Source organism: Trachemys scripta, chromosome 1, assembly GCF_013100865.1.
Source record: "Trachemys scripta elegans isolate TJP31775 chromosome 1, CAS_Tse_1.0, whole genome shotgun sequence".
NCBI classification, from domain to species: domain Eukaryota; kingdom Metazoa; phylum Chordata; order Testudines; family Emydidae; genus Trachemys; species Trachemys scripta.
This window is the reverse complement of record NC_048298.1, coordinates 289,806,448-289,831,088: the sequence shown is the minus strand read 5'-3', so window position 1 is coordinate 289,831,088 and position 24,641 is coordinate 289,806,448. Positions and strand designations below refer to the sequence as shown.

Genomic DNA, 24,641 nt, shown 5'->3' with positions numbered 1-24,641 from the left:
GCCCCAAACTCTTCCATGGACTCCCTGGGTAGTAACTCCTTGAACTTTAACATGCAGCTCCAGGAGTTAAAGTTGTGCCTACTCAGGATTGCCTGCTGGTTGGCAATCCTGAGCTGGAGCCCCCCGGTCCAGTAGACCTTCCGGCCGAATAGGTCCAGCTTTTTAGAATCCTTAGACTTTGGATTTGGACCCTGCTGCCCCTGCCTTTCATGCTCGTTTACCGCAGCCACCATCAACGAGCAGGGCTGCGGGTGTGTATACAAGTACTTGTACCCCTTAGAGGGGACGAAGTACTTTCTTTCCACTCCCTTTGCAGTCGGGGGAATGGAGGCAGGGTTTTGGTGTTAGCCTGAATCGTTTTAATGAGGGGCAAAGCCACCCTCGATGGGCCCTCCAGAGCCAGAATGTCCACCCTCAGGTCCTCTGGCTCGACAACCTCCTTGGCTTGCAGCCCCATGTTGTGAGCCACTCTGCACAGCAGGTCCCGGTGTGCCTGACTGTTGATTGGGGGCGGCCCAGAGGAGGAAGACCCCACTACTGCTTTTTCCGGGGAGGGCGAAGACGATGCCAGGGGGACAAAGGGCCCTCCTGGCCATCTGGAGCCCTGGAGATGTCCTGTTTGGTGACAGGCTCCTCTGCAATGACTGCAGGTTCGGTGCTGGTGGTGGGCACGGGATTGGGAGGTGGCTGTGTGGCCCGCACCGATGTAGTCTCGGAGCCTCAAGGGGTGAGACAACCCGCGGCTGCCGGGGGCATTCGTGGTTCTGATACCATTGAGTGAGGGCCCCTGGAATGAGTGCCCTGGGTCTGGTGGTAGGCCCACAGAGTCCAAAAGGGCCCCTGCCACTGCACATGCTATGGCACTGCACTCATGTCCTGCTTGTGACGACCCAGCCTGCGCCAGCTGTGCCGCGAATAGTGGGACTCTGCCTCCGACAATGTGGACCTGGAGTGCGAAGGCCACAGCGGTGCTGAGCGGAGCGGTGCCGGGGATTGATGCCGTGAGTACGGTGCTGGGGAGCGGTGCTGCGATGGGGAGATGGGGAATGGTGCCGTGATGAGCGGTGCCAGGATGGAAAGCGGTGCTGGAATGTAGAGCAGCACTGCGACTGAGAGCGGTGTCGTCCGTCCGGTGCAGGGGACAGGTGCCGTGTTGTCAGCGGTGATCGGTGCCTCGAAGACTGAGATGGGGACCGTCGTAGGGAGTGGTGGCATGGAGAGCGAAGCCTGGGGGATGGTGATCTCCTCATCATCGACAGCTTGCCTCTAGAAGATACCCGCGCTGCGGCACCGGGGACCTTATCCCGACTGGCTAGGGACCAAGAAGCTGTCGTGGTAATTAAGTTCCAAGCGGCCTCAAAGGTATCCCGGTTAGATGGAAGTTCTATGTCCTCCACCCGGCATTCTTGATCAGGAGAGACCAGAGGTACCAGACTCAACGGATCCCCCTGTGGGGCCGAAGTCAACGGTGCCGTCTCCTGGGCTGTCGGCGCCAGGACCTCTTTGCTACCTTTCCCTATGTCATTGGTACCTACATGTACCACGATCACTGGCTCTCCTCAGCACTGCACATAAATCTGTCTAGATGTCTTGAGAGATCTGCAACATTCACACCTGGCAGGCAATTCACCATCACAAACCCATCTCTATATTTCTAATGATTGAATCCCCCATTACTATTACTTGTCTCTTCCTAATAACTGGGATTCCCTTCCCTAGAGAGGTATCCTCAGTGCGAGAGGATACCATGACATCATCTGGAGAGAGGGACCGTTTCTCTCTGTTCCACCTTGATGTTCTCCTTCCCTGAGAAAGTAAAATAAATATTCATGGAAACACAGAGATCTGTGAATAGCAGGATACCAACAGTAAGTCTTCCTCTTTACCTGAACCCTGCAGTAATATATAGTTGCAGGCAAAAGTCCTTTCATTTCATAATTGAGTCCACTCCCACAGTAACAGATCTGCATGCATCCTTCCACACTGCCCCACTCCAAACGGTATTCTGTGATGTCAGCTCCATTATTTACTGGGACCTTTAAAGTTAACAGAAAATAATTAGGACTTAAATTCATTGTCTGAAAATCAGACCAAACTCACCAAATCTTGACTACTTTCTCTATAAAACAGTAAGATAATGAATGTAGCATTTTAAGCCACAAAAGTAGGCCAGAAAGCTGTAGAAACTGCATTTCCACAGGAAAGTCACCCTATGGTAGCTTCAGCAATCTCCAATTTATTACAGTACAAGCAAAACACTGCATTATTTTATTGGTCTTGAGCACATTAAAATACTAATGGATAATGCCACTAATGGTGGCAGAGTATTATATGTGGAGCAGTAACTGCTTTTTCAGTTGCTTAAATACTGAAGTGACACTAAGTGATAATCATAAAATCTATTAAATGTGGATATACTTCAAAGTGATTTCTCTTAAAGAACTAGATTACAAATAATGAAATAAAAATTATTCTCTTCTTTCATGGAGGACTTACCAGTCTAAGATACTGCTTCTCACTGAGGATATGCTATTATGAATCATTGCTCCAGGGCAGTTTTTTAAAAAAAGAATCATTAGTTTAAGAAGTGGACTATATGAAAAAGGAATGTGATTGAACATAAACAACATTTGAGAGAATAGTGTTTGATGTCCTGTGCTATGATTGGCAGAAATCTTTCTCTTCTGTAATTTACAATAAATTGTGGCATATTCTGGACTATTTATAGATGACATTAAAATTGTTAAAACACATTTAGGTTGCAAAGTCAAACATTAGAAAGTTAGGATGCACCAGAAACTAGGTTGGCTATGTACATTTTAATTCTGCTCCCTTGTGTCTATGCATCACGATACAGTATTTAAATATATAATTATATACTACTGTTTCCAGAGGACCCCTGCCTCGTTCAGGCCACAGAATGGACAATCAAGGAATGAGGCGGCTGTCCAAAAATATTTTTATTCTCATTTTTCAATTGGTGGCTCCATGCCTTACTTACTCCACAGTGTTCAAAGCCTATGAGCAACAGAATTATTTTTCTCATGGTATTTTTGATCATGGTACTTATAATTGTATCTGTGTTGCACAGACATTAATTAATTTATCTCCACTACAAGATGACAGAATTATTTTTCCCATTTTATAAATGGGGAAATCAAGGCAAAGAGACGTGGCTGAGGCCACACAGTGATTCAGTGGCAGGGCCAGGATTAAAACTCAGGACCTCCTGATTCCCAGTGCTATGCACAGTCCTGCATACCAAATTACCTTACTGCTAGAGGGGCTGAGCATCCACAACTCCCAATAGCATTGGTTGCATTTGTGAACGCTCAGCACTTCTGTGTCTCAGTTTGCAGGTATCTTAAGTTGGGCACCAGTAAATGAGGAACACACAATTAAAATGTTGGTTTAAATGACTTGTTTGAAATCATATAGGAAGACTGGGCAGAAGCAGGGATAGAACAGAGTTCTCCTGTGAGGCATTCACAGCGGTAAGAAGGAACTGAGAGGGCGTAGGGCCAGTGGCGCCTGATATACAGGCGCATGAGTGCGACACTCAAGGGGGCACCACTTCCTACTCTATGGATACCGCTAAGGCAAAAATCTCTGACGATCGCACCCAAGGACGTGCACACCTAGAATGGAATTGACATGAGCAAGCACTTGAAGAAGAATTAATGACATTAGCTGTTAGCAGAATCATAGAATATCAAGGTTGGAAGGGACCTCAGGAGATCATCTAGTCCAACCCCCTGCTCAAAGCAGAACCAATCCCCAACTAAATCATCCTAGCCAGGGCTTTGTCAAGCCTGACCTTAAAAACCTCTAAGGAAGGAGATTCCACCACCTCCCTAGGTAACCCATCTGAGTGCTTCACCACTTTCCCAGTGAAAAAGTTTTTCCTAATATCCAACCTAAACCTCCCCCACTGCAACTTGAGACCATTGCTCCTTGTTCTGTCATCTGCTACCACTGAGAACAGTCTAGATCCATCCTCTTTGGAACCCCCTTTCAGGTAGTTGAAAGCAGCTATCAAATCCCCCTCATTCTTCTTTTCTGCAGACTAAACAATCCCAGTTCCCTCAGCCTCTCCTCATAAGTCATGTGCTCCAGCCCCCTAATCATTTTTGTTGCCCTCCTCTGGACTCTTTCCAATTTTTTCACATCCTTCTTGTAGTGTGGGGCCCAAAACTGGATACAGGACTCCAGATGAGGCCTCACCAATGCTGAATAGAGGGGAATGATTACGTCCCTCGATCTGCTGGCAATGCTCCTACTTATACAGCCCAAAATGCCGTTAGCCTTCCTGGGAACAAGGGCACACTGTTGACTCATATCCAGCTTCTCATCCACTGTAACCCCTATATCCTTTTCTGCAGAACTTCTGCCTAGCCACTCGGTCCCCAGTCTGTAGCAGTGTATGGGATTCTTCCGTTCTAAGTGCAGGACTCTGCACTTGTCCTTGTTGAACCTCCTCATATTTCTTTTGGCCCAATCCTCTAATTTGTCGAGGTCCCTCTTTATCCTATCCCTACCTTCCAGCGTATCTACCACTCCTCCCAGTTTAGTGTCATCTGCAAACTTGCTGAGGGTGCAATCCACGCCATCCTCCAGATCATTAATGAAGATATTGAACAAAACCGGCCCCAGGACCGACCTTTGGGGCACTCCGCTTGATACCGGCTGCTAACTAGACATGGAGCCATTGATCACTACCCGTTGAGCCTGATGATCTAGCCAGCTTTCTATCCACCTTATAGTCCATTCATCCAGCCCATATTTCTTTAACTTGCTGGCAAGAATACTGTGGGAGACCGTGTCAAAAGCTTTGCTAAAGTCAAGGAATAACACATTCACTGCTTTCCCCTCATCCACAGATCCAGTTATCTCATCATAAAAGTCAATTAGGTTAGTCAGGCATGACTTCCCCTTGGCGAATCCATGCTGACTGTTCCTGATCACTTTCCTCTCCTCTAAGCGCTTCAAAATTGATTCCTTGAGGACCCGCTCCATGATTTTTCCAGGGACTGAGGGGAGGCTGACTGGCCTGTAGTTCCCCGGATCCTTCTTCTTCCCTTTTTTAAAGATGGACACTACATTAGCCTTTTTCCAGTCATCTGGGACTTCACCCAATTGCCATCAGTTTTGAAAGATAATGGCCCATGGCTCTGCAATCACATCCGCTAACTCCTTTAGTATGCTAGGATGCAATAGAAGGCCATTATCCCTGGAGGTGTGGAAGTAGGAAAGAGGCCACATGCTGGGTTCAGGGATGGTCAGTCTGGCTCTTTCCTCCCCTCCTCTCCCATGACATGTGGTACCCCCAGAGGGGACATAAGCCACTGGGGCCATGCCCTAGGTCCAGCAAAGATTGTCAGAGACGGGGGGTACCCTCTCTGGAGGAGGATGCCTGCTCCCTGAGTCCACAGGGCAACATGCTGCTGCTGCATTGTTCCCAGTGCAGTGTGGGCATCTTAGATTACAATGTTCTTATGCAGTTATTATTTTGATATGCTGCCAAAATTTTGCTGACAATGCAAATGACAGAAAAGAATGGTGATTCTCTGGCCCCAAGACTTTCGTCCTGCTGAATTTTAAAGTCCTGTTGCAAACAATGAAAGTATTAGAGATTCTTTTTAAAAAAAGTTTCAAGACTCTTCTTCATGAAAAGTGTTAGGCAGCCTAAATATAAAGGTTTCTACCAGCTTTCTCCTGTAATGTGGGATTCCATCCAACACTTAATTTGTTTGTTATTTATGCTCACTGAGACCACGTTACATAATATAAACTTTCCATTTGGGCTTGTGCAAAAGTATTTCATTTTTTTTTCTTTTTAAAAGTGAACATTTTATAGATGCAAAAATGCATCTGAAAAGTCTTCAGCCTTTTTGCATGCATCTACAATGCTAAATCCCCATCCCATAGTAAGCAAATTTTTTAAAAGTTAAGAGTTCTTCCCCACCCTTCAGTGACAATCTTTTTCAGATTTAGTCTTGATGAGATTTATTTTGCTTACTAAAAATCACACACCTGAAAACTGGGAGGTTAACAGATAGACCCTTTGCTACATTATTACTGATGTGATGATATGAAGTAAAAATCAGCTTAGAAAAGTGGTGAATGTAAAGCCATCATTTGTATTGTGTGGCTATCTGGGTTTCTGCAAAGGAAGAAACAAATGGTCTTAAAAAAATTAAAAAGAATCTGCATCAAATTCATACTCACAGTGTAGCACTATTGGAAAAACCCGTAATAAAAACAAAGGAACAAGAGGATATTGTGTGTCGAAGTTTGAATATGTGTAGATCATTTAGCTACAAATATTGTATAAAGGAAATGGCAAATGATGCTTTGAGGACTTTCAAATTTTATGTTTAAGTTTCAATGTAAAGATAACCCATAATCATGCAGCTTGTTTCTGTTTTGGTTTTTTTAAAATGTTGTCTTAGCTACAGTTTAGGCTTTTTAAAATTGACAAAAGAATATAAAAGGTAACTATCGTAAGACATAAAATAAGCCTAAAATATTCCTACCTCCCAATACACCTGTGCACATGTTGCCGATCTACATGTCACTTGAGGGGGTTTGCACTGATCCGGTGGTCCAGGGGCTGTAGTAATTTCACATTTCTCTGAATAGGGTCCAAACTATTAAAAATAGGTTGACATAATTATTACCATGTTTTTAAATAGAAGTTTTGCCCACAGTAGCTGTATATACTATTAGTGTTTGACAGTCAGCATCAAATATTGTGTGACTGTAATTTGCAAGATGACTTGTCATGACTTCAGGGTTCATTTCAATGTTTGAGCATTCTTCAGAACTACTATATTATTCTTCCTCTTTTGGAGATGTAGTGAGAATAAACATGACAATTTACACTAACTCAGAAGAGCACATGACTCTGTAAGTCACAGTTGCCAGGTTACATATGACAGCTAACCTGTAACAGAGAATACTGTACAACGGTGTATTTATTTAAATCTAAATGAAACAGAAGAATCCAAATAATAGGTTACAACTATAATTCTTCCTCTGGATGTTAGAAAGTAATTCAGCATTCAGCTTCTCTGCCAACATTGACAACTAGTGACAATCGTAATAAAGGTTTCTGTGACTCCTGTTCATTAACTGAACTGAAACAAAGAGTCCTGTGGCACCTTATAGACTAACAGACGTATTGGAGCATAAGCTTTCGTGGGTCAATACGTCTGTTAGTTTATAAGGTGCCACAGGACTGTTTGTTGCTTTTTACAGATCCAGACTAACATGGCTACCCCTCTGATACTTAACTGAACTGAGATGCCCACTCGTTTTACTTTTAAATTAGGGTATTGGCTATTTAATAAAATCAAATATTTTAAAGCAATGGTTGATTTTAAAGCAGTTAATGTAAGGTTAATGTTCAAAATATAAGGAACCAGAGAACATTTTCTTACACTTTGTGAAGTACACACTAATAGATAAAAAACACAGGAAAAAAAGTAAGAAAATGCTAGTTGCTATGCTCCAGAAAGCCTTCAGCTGTGGAATGCACACACAACAATCAATGTGCAAAACTACAGTACACCTCTACCCCGATATAATGCTGTCCTCAGGAGCCAAAAAATCTTACCATGTTATAGGTGAAACTGCGTTATATCGAACTTGCTTTGATCAGCCGGAGCGCGCAGCCCCGCTCCCCTGGAGCACTGCTTTACTGCGTTATATCCGAATTCGTGTTATATCGGGGTAGAGGTGTATATAAAATCATTTACCTACTTACTTCACAGGGTGTTATGATAATTTATTAAAGTTTGTACAGTGCTTTGAATCAATGTTATATCATCAACATTATCATTTAGATTTAAGTAGTAATTAGATGTTTTCTCTTTCCTTCATCCAAACAACCCAGGTTTATTCAAATTGGTCTTTAACTGTTGGGTACTACAGTGCTGCTGTAAATCATCTGAACCAATTAAATCTCCATTAAGAATCTGCATGACAAAACTTAATATCTAAAATTTTTGAAAACAACAACATGCATAAAAATGATTGCACTCTATGTAACTCGTTGGATTTCAGACGGCCTCCTTACCCCAGCTTTGTTAGCTGCTCGCAGCCTAAAGCTGTACGTCTTTCCAGGAAGAAGGTTGCTTACGGTGCATTCAACATCAGAGCCTTGGTAAACCTCTCTGTGTTCATCTGTTTCCACAGAAGACATTTCCAGACCATAACAGGTAATAGGTGATCCACCATCTGCTTGAGGTGGTCCTAAAAAACAGGGAAAAGGATTATATGGTTTTAAAAATATATCAGCACATTTTGATTTCTCAGGCTATATCTACACTATAGACTTCTGCCAGCTTTGTTATGTCAGTCAGGGGTGTGAAAAGTTGTGATCTCTGACTGACACAGTTGTGCTGACAGAAGTCATTAGTGTAGATGCAGCTATACTGGCAAAGCTGTACTTTTACCTCTACAGCTTGTTTTACTCGTGGGGGGTGGTTTTACTATACTAGTACAAAACACAGCTTTGTTGATATAGCTGCATCCACACTTGGAGAACTTGGCTGGCATACTATACTGATATACCGACATTGGTAAAGCCCTCCTAGCATAGACTTAGCCTCAGATGATAGTCGCAATAACAATTACCCCATCTCAGCTGAATTTCTTTTGCTCTTGGTCTACCCTGTAGTCTGGGAGGTTGGCCTGGACCAGGAAGCACTGCTGGTGTCTGCACCAATAAAGAATCAGATGCCTGTAAAGGAAAAATTGACAAAGGCCGTAATATAATTGGATGCATTTTGACCTTACTTCATAAAGAAAATGAGAATACTTTGAACTCCAAATAAATATAATAAATGTCATAAAAATCAGTGAGGTAAAATATTGATAAATATTTCCATCAGATCCCAGTTTAGGAGAAGATTTATAAAAAGAGATCAATAACCAGGGACAGTAGGAACTGCATACAATTTTTGCACTGCTGTAACTATGTCAATTAGGGATGTGATTTTTTTATTGATATAGTTATACTGGTACAAACCTAGTGTAAATACAGGTATGCCAGTATAAAGGTGCCTTGCACAAGTATAACTTATTCCCCATCCCATAGGGGAATAAGCTGTATCAGTATAAGCATGTTTATATGGATATAATTGTGTCCATACTAGAGGTTATACCACTTTAACTATCCCGGTATAGGTTTTGATGTAAACAAGGCCTGAGAGAGAAGATAAGTAAAAATTGTAACCAAAAAAGTAGCAATGCTTTTTTTGATAGCAAAGTTGAATTGTCCACTTTTGCACTGCTTTTTATAATTAAATATGCAGTAAATATCCACCTCCAATTTGGGGATGTGCACAGGAATGCACAGCATACCCCTTGTGTAGCACGGAGTTCCATTCCATAAGGGTTCCCTGCATATGCTCAGGCAAGGGCAGGCTAGAGGATCAGAGGTTGTGCCGATCTGCCAATGCACACTGTTGCACAGGGATCAGAGGTGACTGCAGCGCACTATTCTGTGGCCTGAGGAAACATTCATTCCGTGCCCCACCTTCACATGTATTCAGCCCAGCTATTTAGACTGGGTGCTAGAATGATGATTTGGCTCTTGGAGAAATGAATATTTACATTGCTGTGCTGAGTTAAACAGATGCTGCTTTAAGAAAGTTTTATTATTTCCAATAAATCACATCAGAAAAGTAGGGCAATTATATTGTCATGTTTTCTGTAAATTTGAATAGCAGCTGGATTAAGTAAAACATTTGTACAGAGAAATGTTCACATTTTATTTCTCTAAGAAATGGGAGCAGAAACTCTAAACTTTGGGCAAAATTTTCTGAAAATTTCTTGAGTCCCCAATTATAGATACTGTATTACATATTGGTTGTATGATTATTCTACAACATTCAATGTTCCTAGCTTGACCATCAGACTTTCTTAAAGCTAAAGAGGTTTTCCACAAGTGTCACATTTATATATAAAATATCAGACAATATTACCGCACTCTGCCCTCCTTCCCCAGTACAGTATACACGTAAGCGATAAGAGCAGCCTGGATGTAGTCGATCACACAAATGTTCCCTAGCAGCTCCACTGTATATTACGTCCCAGTTGTTTCCTGAAAGGTTAAGAATTAGTGTGCAATGAACCAAGGTGCAATTTTCAGCATTTCGGTATCAGACATAGCACGTATCCTAATTTCACTAAGCAAACGTGTGTGCCATTTGTCTGACAAATTCAAAGCTTGCTTTGAATTTCCTGGAAATGATTTAATTATCTCATGACGATAGTTTCCTAGACAAATTTGTGTAGATTTGCTGAAGTGAAATATCTCCCTTATCTGGCATACCCATTAACTAAGATGTATAATTTGTATTTAATAAAGCAGTTTAAATGTGCTTACTGGTCTAGTAATAATGTTATAACTAAATAGATGGAAGAAAAATAATAGACGAGCCCATGGAAAAGATACTTTAATTAAATCATATATGTTCATTTTACACAGCAAGTCTATACTTCCTAAAATTAAAGTCTGATAAAGCCAGCCTGATTCCTGAGCAGTAGGAAGGGGCTTGCAGCACCTGAGATAAAAGGAAGTTACCTACCCTTTGTAACTGGAGTTCTTTGAGATTTTTTATGAATCTGTAAACTCAGGGGTTGTACTCTATGACTGGAGAATTGCTAACATAGTTCCTATTTTTAAGAAAGGGAAAAAAGACCATCTGGGAAACTACAGGCCTGTTAGTTTAACCTAATTGTATGCAAGGTCTTGGAACAAATTTTGAAAGAGAAAGTAGTTAAGGACATAGAGATAAACGGTAATTGCGATAAAATAACATTATTTTACAAAAATTAAATTGTGCCAGACCAACCTAATCTCCTTCTTTGAGAATATAACTGCTTTTTTAGACAAAGAAAATGCAGTAGGTCTAATCTACCTGGATTTCAGTAAGGCATTTGATACAGTTCCACATGGGAAATTATTAATTAAAGTGGAGAAGATGGGGATTAATATGAGAATTGAAAGGTGGAGAAGGAACTGGTTAAAGGTGAGACTACAACAGGTCATATTGAAAGTTGAACTGTCAGGCTGGAGGGAGGTTATTAAGTGGAGTTCCTCAGGGATTGGTTTTGGGATCTATCTTATTTTTCTTATGGACCTTGGCACAAAAGGTGGAAGGGTGCTAATAAAATTTGCAGATGACACCAAAGTTGGGAGGTATTGCCAATATGGAGGAGGACCAGAATATCATACAAGAAGATCTGGACTACCTTGAAAACTGGAGTAATAGAAATGGGATGAAACTTAATATTGCAAAATGCAAGGTCACGTACTTAGGGACTAACAACAAGAATTTTTGCTATAAGCTAGGGATGTATCAGTTGGAAGTGACAGAGGAAGACATAGACCTGGGGTGTACTGGTTGATCACAGGATGACTATGAGCTGCTAATGTGATATAGCTGTAAAAAAAGGCTAATGTAGTCCTAGGATGATGCATAAGGGTATGGTATTTCTACTAGGGTCAGGGAAGTGTTTATACTATTATATGAGGCACCGGTGAGACTTTATCTGGAATACCGTGTGCAATTCTGGTCTCCCATGTTTAAGAAAGATGAATTCAAACTGGAACAGGTGTAGAGAAGGGCTACTAGGATGATCCAAGGAATGGAAAACCTATCTTATGAGAGGAAACTCGAAGAGCTTGGCTTGTTTAGCCTAACCAATAGAAGGCTGAAGAGAGATATGATTGCTCTCTATAAATACACCAGAGGGATAAATACCAGGGAGGGAGATCAAGAACAAATGGATATAAACTGCCATCAACAAGTTTAGACTTGAAATTAGACGAAGGTTTCTAACCATCAGAGGAGTGAAGTTCTAGAACAGCCTTCAAAGGGAAGCAGTGGGGGCAAAAAACCTAACTGGCTTCAAGCCTGAGCTTGATACGTTTATGGAGGGGATGGTATGATGAGACTGCCTACAATGGCATGTGACTGATCTGCAACTGCTAGCAGCAAATACCTCCAGCGACAGGTGATGAGACACTAGATGAGGAGGGCTCTTAGTTACCAGAGAATTCTTTCCTAGGTGCCTGGCTGGTGTGTCTTGTTCACATGCTCAGGCTCTAACTGTTTGCCATATTTGGGGTCAGGAAGGAATTTTTCCCCAGGGCAGATTGCCAGATTTCCCCCCTGGGTTTTTTTTGCCCTCCTCTGCAGCATGGGGTATGGGTCACTTGCAGGTTTAAACTAGTGTAAATGGTGGATTCTCTGTAATTTGAAGTCTTTAAATCATGATTTGAGTACTTCAGTAACTTACCCAGAGGTTATGAGTCTATTACAGGAGTGGGTGGGTGAGGTTCTGTGGCCTGCAATGCACAGGAGGTCAGACTAGATTATCATGATGCTCTTTTCTGGCCTTAAAGTCTATGAGATGTGTGGTCCCAATCTGTATTCCACTGTGGGTACGCATGTGCTCCATATACGTAGGACCAGGAATTCTAGCAAGTAGTGTCCGTTGGTCTGTGCCTGCAACCTCAGTCTCCTTGTGTCCTTGCTGATGGTATAAAGGGTGGTGCGGACTGATGCTTCTCCAGTTCCTCTTCTGACCGTGAATCAGAGATGATCCGAAGCAGAGGAGAAGGAGGGCAGGTAGTGGAATACAGACAGGGACCCCACATCTCAAAGAATTCTAGTTACAAAGGGTAAACAACTGCCCTTTCTTTTTGAGTGCTGGTCCCTATGTGTATTCCACTGTGGGTGACTGACAAGCAATACTCAGAGGAGGAGGAGGGTGCAAGAATGGAGGTAGTATGGCTGCTTGTAGAACCACTGTCGTGGAGGCTTGGACCAAGGCATAATGTCTTGTGAATGTGTGGATGGACCTCCACATTGCTGTCTTACAAATATCAGGCAAAGGTACTTCTTATCTATTTGGCGTACACAATCCAGTTGAGTCAAGCCACAATATTTTATAAATGATGTTCAAGGCACGAAGACCTCCAGAAAGTTGAGTCATTTTGGAGTCCTCATGAGCTGTGGATGCCTGCATTGACACAGTAGGATGTCTCTTAAACACCACCGAAATTCCGCTGCAACACAAGTTCCAAGTGTGACACTACACCCCCTATTCATCATAATGATATTATTATGATATGATTACGGCATAATTGTGACGCATTTTGTACAAGGTGTGTCATGTAAGGTGTCATTGGAAAAGTTGATTTGCTAAATATGATTATCCTATGTGTGTGTATATATAATTTTTGTATCTGAAGTTGTGAATATTGACTTTGTATCTGTATTTCAAAGGTGGTTACACCTGGGTGACACCCACTAGGCAAGTCCTTGCCCAGACCCTGTAGGGAACAGAAGCAATGACTTCTCCTGTTATTCTCGTGGCAAACAGGTCCTTGGGGAGTTCTCCACCTCTGGAAGAGTGTCTGGGCTACCTCCGGATGGAGTGACCACTCGTGGTGAGAGAAAAAGGATCTGCTGAGGCGATCTGCCAGTGTGTTCCTGACACCAGGGAGACGACAGGCCTTCAAGTGGATCGTGTGTTCGATGCAGAAATCCCATAATCGGAGAGCCTCTTGACAGAGAGCCGATGAGCATGCTCTCCCTTGTCTGTTGATGTAGAACAGCGAGGCTGTACTGTCTGTCAGCACTCTCACCACCTTGTCTGCCAGGTGCAGCAGAAAGACTCCGAAAGCCAAACATACCACTCTTTGACATTTATGTGCAACATCATCTCCTCCTGGGACCACATGCCCTGGGTCTGGAGTTCGCCGAGATGCGCTCCCCAGCCTAGGTATGAGGCATCCAATATCAACTCAATGGAGTGACAAGGGCTGTCGAATGGAACTCCTTCCAAGACCGCCCCGGGGTCAGTCCACCATTGCAGCGAGGTAAGTATCGTTGGTGGGATGGTAACGACTTTTTCCAGGTGATCTCTGGACTGGAAATAGACGGTCGCCAGCCAGGCTGTAAGGGCCGAATCCGGAGCCTGGCATGGCAGACGACATATGTACGTACTGCCATGTGTCCCAGCAAGCACAAACAAACCCTGGCCATGGTCAGGGGGAATGTGGAGATGTCTGCAATGAGGTCCACCAACACTCGGAACCTTTCCTGTGGTAGAAATGCTCTGGTGCAGGTGGAGTTGAGAACCGCTCCGATGAACTCTATCCTCTATACTGGAACTAAAGTTGACTTTTTGTTGTTTACCAGCAGGTCCAGGAATCAGCACGTGGCCTGCAACACGATGACATCTCTTTGGACTTGGGACCTGGATCAACCTTTGACCAACTAGTCGTTGAGGTACGGGTAGATCTGGATACCCTGACATCTGAGGTAAGCCGCTACTACCGACATGCACTTGGTAAACTCCCTCCGTGCTGTCGCTAGCCCGAAAGGGAGTACCGTAAACTGGTAGTGGTCCAATCCCACCCTGAAGCGTGGGAAGTGCCTGTGTCCTTAGAATCATAGAATATCAGGGTTGGAAGGGACCTCAGGAGGTCATCTAGTCCAACCCCCTGCTCAAAGTAGGATCAATCCCCAACTAAATCATCCCAGCTAGGGCTTTGTCAAGCCTGACCTGAAAACCTCTAAGGAAGGAGATTCCTCCACCTCCCTAGCTAACCCATTTGAGTGCTTCACCACTTTCCTAATGAAAAAGTTTTTCCTAATATCCAACCTAAACCTCCCCCACTGCAACTTGAGACCATTACTCTTTGTTCTGTCATCTGGTACCACTGAGAACAGTCTAGATCCATCCTCTTTGGAACCCCCTTTCAGGCTTGAAAGCAGCTATCAAATCCCCCCTCATTCTTCTCTTCTGTAGACTAAATAATCCCAGTTCCCTCAGCCTCGCCTCGTAAGTCATGTGCTCCAGCCCCCTAATCATTTTTGTTGCCCTTCGCTGGACTCTTTCCAATTTTTTCACATCCTTCTTGTAGTGTGGGGCCCAAAACTGGACACAGTACTCCAGATGAGGCCTCACCAATGTCAAATAGAGGGGAATGATCATGTCCCCCGATATGCTGGCCACGCCCCTACTTATACAGCTCAAAATGCCATTAGCCTTCTTGGCAATAAGGGCACACTGTCGACTCATATCCAGCTTCTCATCCATTGTAACCCTTAGGTCCTTTTCTGCAGAACTGCTGCCTAGCCATTCAGTTCCCAGTCTGTAGCAGTGCATGGGATTCTTCCGTCCTAAGTGCGGGACTCTGCACTTGTCCTTGTTGAACCTCCTCATATTTCTTTTGGCCCAATCCTCTAATTTGTCTAGGTCCCTCTGTATCCTATCCCTACCCTCCAGTGTATCTACCACTCCTCCCAGTTTAGTGTCATCTGCAAACTTGCTGAGAGTGCAGTCCACGCCATCCTCCTGATCATTAATGAAGATATTGAACAAAATCGGCCCCAGGACCAACCCCTGGGGCACTCCACTTGAAACCGGCTGCCAATTAGACATGGAGCCATTGATCACTATCTGTTGACCCCGATGATCTAGCCAGCTTCCTGTCCACCTTATAGTCCATTCATCCAGCCCATACTTCTTTAACTTGCCGGCAAGAATACTGTGGGAGACCGTATCAAAGCTTTGCTAAAATCAAGGAATAACACGTTCACTGCTTTCCCCTCATCTGCAGAGCCAGTTATCTCATCACAGAAGGCAATTAGGTTAGTCAGCCATGACTTGCCCTTGGTGAATCCATGCTGACTGTTCCTGATCACATTCCTCTCCTCTAAGATCGCTATATGAAAGTATGCCTCCTTCAAGTTGAGGAGGGCATACCAGTCTCCTGGATCCAGAGAGGGGATGGTGGAGGCCAGGGAGGCCATGCAGAACTTCAATTTCCTTAGTATTTGTTGAGGTCTCACAGGATGGCCCGTAGATCACCCTTGGCCTTTGGGATTAAGAAGTACCGGGAATAGAACCCCTTGTTCCTGTACGTGTGAGGAACCTCTTCCACCGCACCCAGCTGCAGCAACCCTTCTACCTCTTGCACGAGAAGACTCTTGTGAAAGGCCTCCCTGAAGAGGGATGGGGAAGGAGGGTGGGAGAGGGGGGTAGAAAGAAACTGGAGGGTATAATCCTGCGCCACTGTATTGAGGACCCAGTGGTCCAACGTTATGGTGGTCCATGCCGGGAGGAAAAAAGAAAGGTGATTGGAGAAAGGCGGGAAAGATAGATCCAGGGTATAGTCTGGTAGGTAGCCCTTGGGTGCACCCTCAAAATGCCCGCTTGCTCCCATGCTTAGTACGTGTCGAGCCCACTTGGGTGGAGGGGTGGAGGCAGGTGGCTTGGGTGGCATTTGTAGCCGCTGCTCTTTTTGTGGGATGGCTCCCGCTGGGGTTGGCTCCCTTGGCCCTGAGATGGCTGTGGTTTGAACTGCTTATGGACTGGACCAGGGATGTACAGTCCTAGAATTTTCAAGATAGTGTGGGAGTCTTTTAACCCTGGTAGTTTGCTGTCCATCTGCTCCGCAAACAGGGCCTGGCCGTCGAAGGGGAGGTCCTGCATAGACTGCTGAGCCTCAGTCAACAGGCCAGAGAGGAGTAGCCAGGATGCTGGCCACATGGAGATGGCCGAGGCCATGGTGCGAGCCGCGGAGTCTGCCGCATCTGAAGCTGCTTGGAGGGCCGCTCTGGATGCAGCCGTGCCCTCCTTGAGGATTGCCCATAATTCCTTTCTGGACTCTTCAGGAAGCGAAACCTCAAACTTGGCCATGGCCTGTCATATGTTGTAATCGTCATGGCCGAGGAGGGCTTGGTGGTTGGTCACTCTCAATTGAAGGCTGGAAGACGAATACATTTTTCGCCCAAACAGATCCAATCTCTTTGCGTCTTTATTTTTGGGCTTGGGCCCGGGTTGCCCCTGCCTCTCGCTTTGATTAACAGCCTCAACTACGAGAGAGTTTGGGGCCAGGTGGGTGTAGAGATACTTGTGGCCTTTAGCTGGCACAAAGTATTTACGTTCAGCCCTTTTTGAAATGGGGGGGGCAGGGAGGAGGGGGTTAGCCACAGGGCATTAATAATTTTTGATACCCGTTCATGTAGGGGCAAAGCCACCCCAGCAGGTGCGGTGGAGCAGAGGACGTCAAATAGGGAGTCCGATGGCTCTTCCGTCTGAAGCCCCAGGTTGGAGGCAACTCTCTTCAATAGTTCCTGATGAGCCTTAGCATCATCTTGTGGAACTGGGTGAGGGGGACCCGTGATGGCTTTGTCCAGCGGCGATGAGGACAAAGCTGGTGCTGTGGGAGCCACATGTCCCCCCACCACATTGCCTGGTGGTCCAGCAGTCTGTTCCCCTGTCTCTTCATGGGCCTGGGGGGTCCTGTCTGGTGGAGGGAGGGATGCTGAGGCTGATGGCCTATCTGAGGCCCCCCGTCACTGTCCTGACTGTCTGCGAGGGCTGGGGAAACCCCCAACGGTTCCAGGGGTACCAGGCTGCTGCCAGCCACTGGCCTTGGGGCCATAGGGTCGGTTGCGGTGCTGACGCTGTAGACAGTACTGCTGGTGCTGGGGCTTGTCCCACTGTCAAGGACTCCTGCTCAGTTCCAGAGTTGGAGGTGGAGTGGTCACTGCCGGGCGACCATGATCCAACGCACCAACGTTCCTTCGCCGTGCACTGCCGGCCGCTATGCCTTGACATAGACCTGACCAACCGAGATGAGTCCCTTGCGCGGGAACTTGGGGACCATTGGTGTTTGGCGGATAGGCATCAGTAATCTGTCCATCTACACCTCACGCTGCTCGACTGGTACTGCGACATGGAACGGGATTGGGTGCTGGAGCGGGCCAGTCGTCAGGAGGATCTCCCTCATTGCAGGGATCTGAGTCTTGGCAACAGGTATCAGTGAGCACGTTCAAAGGATGGTTCGCGTGACCAGTGCCGCAGCCTTGGAGACACAAAAGGCCGGTCTCGCCGCTCTTGCCTAGGGGCATGAGCCTCAGTAGATCTGCGCCAGGTTACCGGCAAGCCACGCCTCGAATCCCGCTGTTGGTACCCAGGGTCCGGAGACCAAAGAGGGCTTTGTTGAGCCTGCCTCCCTGCTTTCGAGGTGTGACGGCTCTGAGCGGGCGAGCACTGGCAGAACGTTCCTCGCAGTGGGGAACAATACTGCTGAGGTGGGGACATATGGTAAGGTCCCAGAGTGGGATTACCCTTAGACTGGGGTACCGCTGGAGCCAGTGTGGGCCTCAGGATCTCCTTTGTTGCCTGTAGGGCCTCAGGTGTCAACAGGACATCTAGATAACGGAGGCCCTTGTCACTGTCTGGGGTGACAGGCATGGTACGGGATGAGATGGACCGCTCAACCTGAGCTGGGGCCCGACTCCCTGATGGAGGTGTTGAGCCGCCCAGCATGGGTTTTGGCTCTCCTCCGGCCCTGTCCTTTCCCTTACGGGAAATGGGAAATCCTTCCCTTGTGGTTCTCTTCGGCTTCTTGGCCAGAGCTGGGGAGGGGGATCGGTGCTGGCTCGAAGACGGTGCCGTGGGGCGCTCCACACCGATGCTGTGGTGCTCGGAGCCGAGTCGGACCTCTGCTCCAGTGCCGGGGTCAGCACTGACTCCATCAGGAGCGCCCTGAGATAGATGTCTCTCCCACTTTTTGTTCAGGGTTTGAAGGATTTATAGATGTGACACTTGTCGCGTACGTGTCCTTCGCCTAGACACCTCAAACAACTAGCATGTGGGTTGCTGATGGGCATAGGCATAGGCCACTTACAACGATCGCAGGGCTTAAAGCCTAGGGACTGGGGCATGCCCCGTCCCTAGGCTGAGTCCCATCTGCGACTGACTAAATTAGAACTAATACTAAGGGAACTACTAACTATTATACAACTATTTTATAGGAAATGTTCAGAAGAAACACTGAAAGAAATGGTGTCAAGTATCAGAGGGGTAGCCGTGTTAGTCTGGATCTATAAAAAGCAACAAAGAGTCCTGTGGCACCTTATAGATTAACAGACATATTGGAGCATAAACTTTCATGGGTGAATATCCACTTCATCATGTCTGACGCTTGTGGTGGAAATTTCCAGGGGCAGGTATAAATATGAAGGCAAGAATCAGTATAGAGATAATGAGGTTAGTTCAATCAGGGAGGATGAGGCCCTCTTCTAGCAGTTGAGGTGTGAACACCAAGGGAGGAGAAATTGTTTTTGTAGTTGGCTAGCCATTCACAGTCTTTGTTTAATCCTGAGCTGATGGTGTCAAATTTGCAAATGAACTTTTAAAGGTAGCCATCCTGCAGCAAAAAAACTTCAGGACCAGACTCCAAAGAGAAACTGCTGAACTTCAGTTCATTTGCAATTGACTACAATGGAACTTAAAAGCCATGCTTCAGCACCCTTCCATAATAGGGATGCTTTTCTGAACTGGGACCATAGCGCTGTCTTAGCCTGAACCACACGACACACAACTAGCTATAAACTAAGGGCAAAAACAGTTGTTATTCCAAAAGTGCTCTGCATCATTTTCCCCATTTAATGATGGTAAACGCAACAGTAATGTTATTAACTAAAAGCTCAGTCACAAGAAAAGTGTCAGCTTGGTTGATCTCTGCCATGAACCAAGGGTACTATGTGGTCTAATCTGTAATTTGGCCACCCACACAGAATGCCTGTAATATGAGGATTAAATTTGGGCCATCTCTTTAGACAGAATAGGATACAACATACAGCCTAGTAATTACAACTTGCAAGAGTATTCTTTATACATACATTCAGAAAAACAGAGTGCCTTTTAGTGCCTTTCATTTTTCTATTATAGTAGTTCCCAGAGGTGCCAATCATCTAAGCATACAAAAACAGTTCCTGCCCCACAGAATTTACAATCTACAGCATTTAAAAGGAATATCAGAGATATAACAAAATGCCAAAATCAGGGAACACCATGCTGCCTTTGAAAAGTTCCTACATTAATTCTTACCATTTGAGCCTTCAGAAATCTCCACGACATATTTAGTTATTGCTGCCCCTCCACTGTCTTTTGGTGGATCTACCAAATACAAACAAAAAGTCAGGCAAAACACACTGTTCTGGACACTATTGTATTTACATGACATAGATAAAAAACCTTCTGTGGAATATTTAAGGAAGTTAAGCTAGTGCCTAAGACCCAGATTTTTAAAGATATTTAGGCATTGCTCTGGTCAGCACTGCAAGGCCTAAATGACTTAGAAGCAGGACATAGGCTCTTAAGCACCTATGTCACTTTTAAAAATGAGAGTTGGGCTCCTAAATCACTTGGTTTTACAATGCTGAGAGAAGCAATACTTTTAAAAGTCTGGGCCTAAGTGCTTTTCTGATTAGTGAGGGACTTAAGCACATATTTAAGTACTTCGCTGAGTTGGGGCCTTGTCGGGTTCCAGAAGAAGTTGCTTTTTTTTAAATGGAAAAATCAGATGTTAAGCAGATTTATTTTAATGACTAGGTCAGAGATTTAATTACTTAAATGTAAGGCTGTCAATTAATCGCAGTTAACTCACGTGATTAACTCAAAAAAATTAATAGTGATTTAAAAAATTAATCGCAATTTTAATTGCACTGTTAAATAGTAGAATACCAATTGAAATTTATTAAATATTTTAGTTGTTTTTCTACATTTTTAAATATATTGATTTCAATTACAACACAGAATACAAAGTGTACAGTGCTCACTTTATATTATTATATTTTATTAGAAATATAAGAACTGTAAAAATGATAAAAGAAATAGTATTTTTCAATTCACCTCATACAAGTACTGTAGTATGATCTCTTTATCGGGAAAATACAACTTACAAATGTTAAATTTTTTTTGTTACATAACTGCACTCAAAAACAAAATAATGTAAAACTTTAGAGCCTACAAATCCACTCAGTCCTACCTCTTGTTCAACCATGCTAAGAGAAACAAGTTTGTTTACATTTATAGGGGATAATGCTGCCCGCTTCTTATTTACGTCACCTGAAAATGAGAACCGGCATTTACATGGCACTGTTGTAGCTGGCACTGCAAGGTATTTACATGCCAGATATGCTAAACATTCATATGCCCCTTCATGCTTTGGCCACCATTCCAGAGGACATGCTTCCATGCTGATGATGCTTGTTAAAAAAATAATGCATTAAACAAACTAGTGACTGAACTCCTTGGGGGAGAACTGTATGTCTCCTGTTCTGTTTTACCTGCATTCTGCCATATATTTCATGTTATAGCAGTCTTGGATGATGAGCCAGGACATGTTATTTGTTTTAAGAACACTTTCACTGCAGATTTGACAAAACGCAAAGAAGGTACCAATGTGAGATTTCTAAAGATAGCTACAGAACTTGACCCAAAGTTTAAGAATCTTAAGTACCTTCCAAAATCTGAGAGGGTCGAGTTGAGAAGCATGCTTTCAAAAGTCTTAAAAGAGCAACACTCTGATGCAGAAACTACAGAACCTGAACCACCAAAAAGGAAAATCAACCTTCTGCAGATGGCATCTGACTCAGATAATGAAAATGAACATGCGTCAGTCCGCACGGATTTGGATCGTTATCAAGCAGAACCTGTCATGCATGCATGATGTCTTCTGGAATGGTAGTTGAAGCATAAAGGGACATATGAATCTTTAGCACATCTGGCACATAAATATCCTGCGATGCCGGTTACACCAGTGCCATGCGAACGCCTGTTCTCACTTTCAGGTGACATTGTACACAAGAAAAGGGCAGCATTATCTTCTGCAAATGTAAACAAAATTGTCTGAGCGATTGGCTGAACAAGAAGTAGGACCAAGTGGACTTGTAGGCTCTAAAGTTTTACATTGTTTTATTTCTGAATGCATTTTGTTTTGTACATAATTCTACGTTTGTAAGTTCCACTTCCCTGATAAAGAGAGATTGCACTACAGTACTTGTATTAGGGGAAAAGAAAAATACTATTTCTTTTGTTGTTATTATTCGCAATTAATCACCTGATTAATCACACTGTTAAACAATAATAGAATATCATTTATTTAAATATTTTGGATGTTTTCTACATTTTCAAATATACTGATTTCAATTACAACACAGAATACAAAGTGTACAGTGCTCACTTTATATTTATTTTTATTACAAATATTTGCAATGTAAAAAACAAAAGAAATAGTATTTTTCTATTCACCTAATACTCATAGGTTGACAGATTGTGTGGGAATTTGTACCTGGACTTCAGGAAGCATATATATTTCAAACTAGAGCTGTGTGAAGCTCTCATTAGAAAAACCTGAAAGTTTTCTTCACTCTGCTGGTTTCATTATAAACCCAAAGCTCAGACCAGGTTCATCCAAAGGTTTGTGAACCTAGGTCCAGTTTTAAGTGAATCTAGGCCAATTTATAGTTCTGCAATGAAACACATTCACTCATACATTTTCAACAGAAACCAGGTAAAATTGTAGTTTTGGAAAAGTTTCCCTTTAAGTTAACTCAAATATAGAACTCCAAGTTAAACTCAAAAAGAAGAACAGGAGTACTTGTGGCACCTTAGAGACTAACAAATTTATTAGAGCATAAGCTTTCGTGGAAACTCAGGGACAGTAGTAGAGTGAACCCAGGCAAACTGAAACCAAAAAAAGTTTCCCATGAACCCCTGTGAACCAAAAAGGCTAAATTTCCTATAGCTCTGTTTTACACCTGATAGTTAGACTACTGTGACATCCTCCTAACTACCCTGAAGTCACTGGGTCAATATTCTGCTCTTGGTTACACTACTGTTAATCCAGAAAAACTGCTGACTGCAGTAGTACTGAGAGCAGAATTCTTCACATACAAATGTACATAAATACAGAAGAAAGTATCAAAATAGAACTGAACAAAAACTTTACCCCAAATTATTTTAAAACTTTGTGCATGAATTTTTCCTTTAACTGATGGTTTTGAAGGTACTCCAGGCTTGTCTGGGCAAGTAGTAAAGTCGACTACCTCACTTGGACTGCTTTTGCCTTCCAAGTTATAGGCAATGACCTGTAAAAATAAATATAAATATATAAATAAAAGTATTCTATAAACAACATATGTACATTTTTGGTACTCTACAAGCTGCTAATGCTAAGTGTGTCCAAATCATTTATATATATGCTTAATTCATAGGTTATAAATCAGCAAAGTAAAGAAAACTATCACACATTTTTGTATATTATACCATTTTAGTAGTCAACCACTTTACTGAAATGAAAAAAGGCAGAGAATTGCCAGCAGGGAAATTTTAATATTTAAAAAAATGAAAATTAAAAAATTAGCATTTTATAACAGTTGTAAAGAAAACAAAAAACAAATGAACAAAAACCCAACATTTACATATCCACCTGACTAAAGTTAGGCTCCTAAATCTATATTCAAGGCATGTAAAAGTAGCCTGATGATAAGACACACTCAGGAAGCTGCAGCTCCCAATGACTTTAATGGAATTTGTGGGCACTTAGTACTTTTGGAAGTTACGCTACTTTTATTTATGTGCCCAAGTATGAATTTAGGAATCTAATTATAGGTACAAGGGTTTGAAAATTTGGCCATAGTATTTTCGGTAGTCTTAGATACTTAGGGATATTTTTTAAATAAATGATCCTTAAATACAAATATAAACTGCATATGCACAGAGGCAAATTTTTTAACTGCAGATACATCAATCAGTTAGTATTCAACTACATTAAACGTAAAAAGCAGATCAAATCCCCACAGATCTATCTCCAAGAAGTATTTTAAGTGTTGCCAGCTTAAATACATATGCAACCGCTGGGGCCCCAATTTTATACTATATTGGGGATATCCTGCTCAAAACAATGCACAACTAATGCATTCCCACACCTGGTCCTTCATAATTTTTTTTTTAAACCGTTGTAGCATCACTAGTTAAAATGATTAGGCCAACATATTCTACAGTGAGTACCCTGAAGTTTGCATCCAAAAATCTTTTCAGGTTCCTAAATAAGAGGCCTAATTTTCAGCAATCTCAAGCAACAAGTAGCTGTTACTGTAATCAAGGGAATGCCCTATGTAAATTATAAAATGGAAATTTCAAAATGTATTGAAAAAGTATTACTTCTGCTAAAAGATCAAATAGCTTTCCCTCTCATATTACAGAGAAGGTATGCTCTCCTTGGGCAGCACTCATTTCTTACCAATAAATGTATGAAGTGATATTTTAAGTTTATCCAAATAGTACTTTAGAAAAGTATTGGTAACATCACATTGTTTCATCACAGAAACCAACTGTAAAAAACAACTGCTAACACTGAGCAACTTTGCAATGAATGAACCAAAATAATCTGAAGAATATTACCCTAAATTTATACTTTGTACTACGTCTAAGATTCTTCACTGTGCAGGTGAGATCATCTCCATCGTATTTTGGTTTGAAACCATATCCCTATAAAAGGAATAAGATATTAATACTTGAAATATATTTATAAACCAGACTATATATAGCAGAACTCGTAAAATCTGAAACATAGTAACTTGTTAGGCTGCTTTGAGTGAAGTTTTTATTCTGTAAACAAATATTTTTGAGTCATCCGTCATCATTTGGGATGGTGTACAATGGAAATAAGAGAACTATGATCAAAACAATATAATAAAATCAAAATAAACCCATCATCTTCTGACTATAAAATAGAAGTTCTAATG

At 43.1% G+C, this 24,641-nt stretch overlaps 1 protein-coding gene across 5 annotated transcripts in view; it reads right to left on the bottom strand.

Moving 5' to 3' along the window:
* FNDC3A (fibronectin type III domain containing 3A) overlaps positions 1–24,641 on the bottom strand; it is a 189,667-nt gene that overhangs the window by 18,715 nt on the left and 146,311 nt on the right. For all 5 annotated transcript variants that reach the window (XM_034758505.1, XM_034758502.1, XM_034758503.1 and 2 more), the window contains 8 exons: positions 24,298–24,384; positions 22,844–22,982; positions 19,939–20,007; positions 9,993–10,111; positions 8,641–8,746; positions 8,081–8,256; positions 6,537–6,650; positions 1,887–2,036 (listed from right to left, as the gene is read on the bottom strand). In XM_034758505.1, the coding sequence (XP_034614396.1) occupies positions 1,887–2,036; positions 6,537–6,650; positions 8,081–8,256; positions 8,641–8,746; positions 9,993–10,111; positions 19,939–20,007; positions 22,844–22,982; positions 24,298–24,384 (960 nt within the window). The remainder of the gene's footprint in view (positions 1–1,886; positions 2,037–6,536; positions 6,651–8,080; positions 8,257–8,640; positions 8,747–9,992; positions 10,112–19,938; positions 20,008–22,843; positions 22,983–24,297; positions 24,385–24,641) is intronic.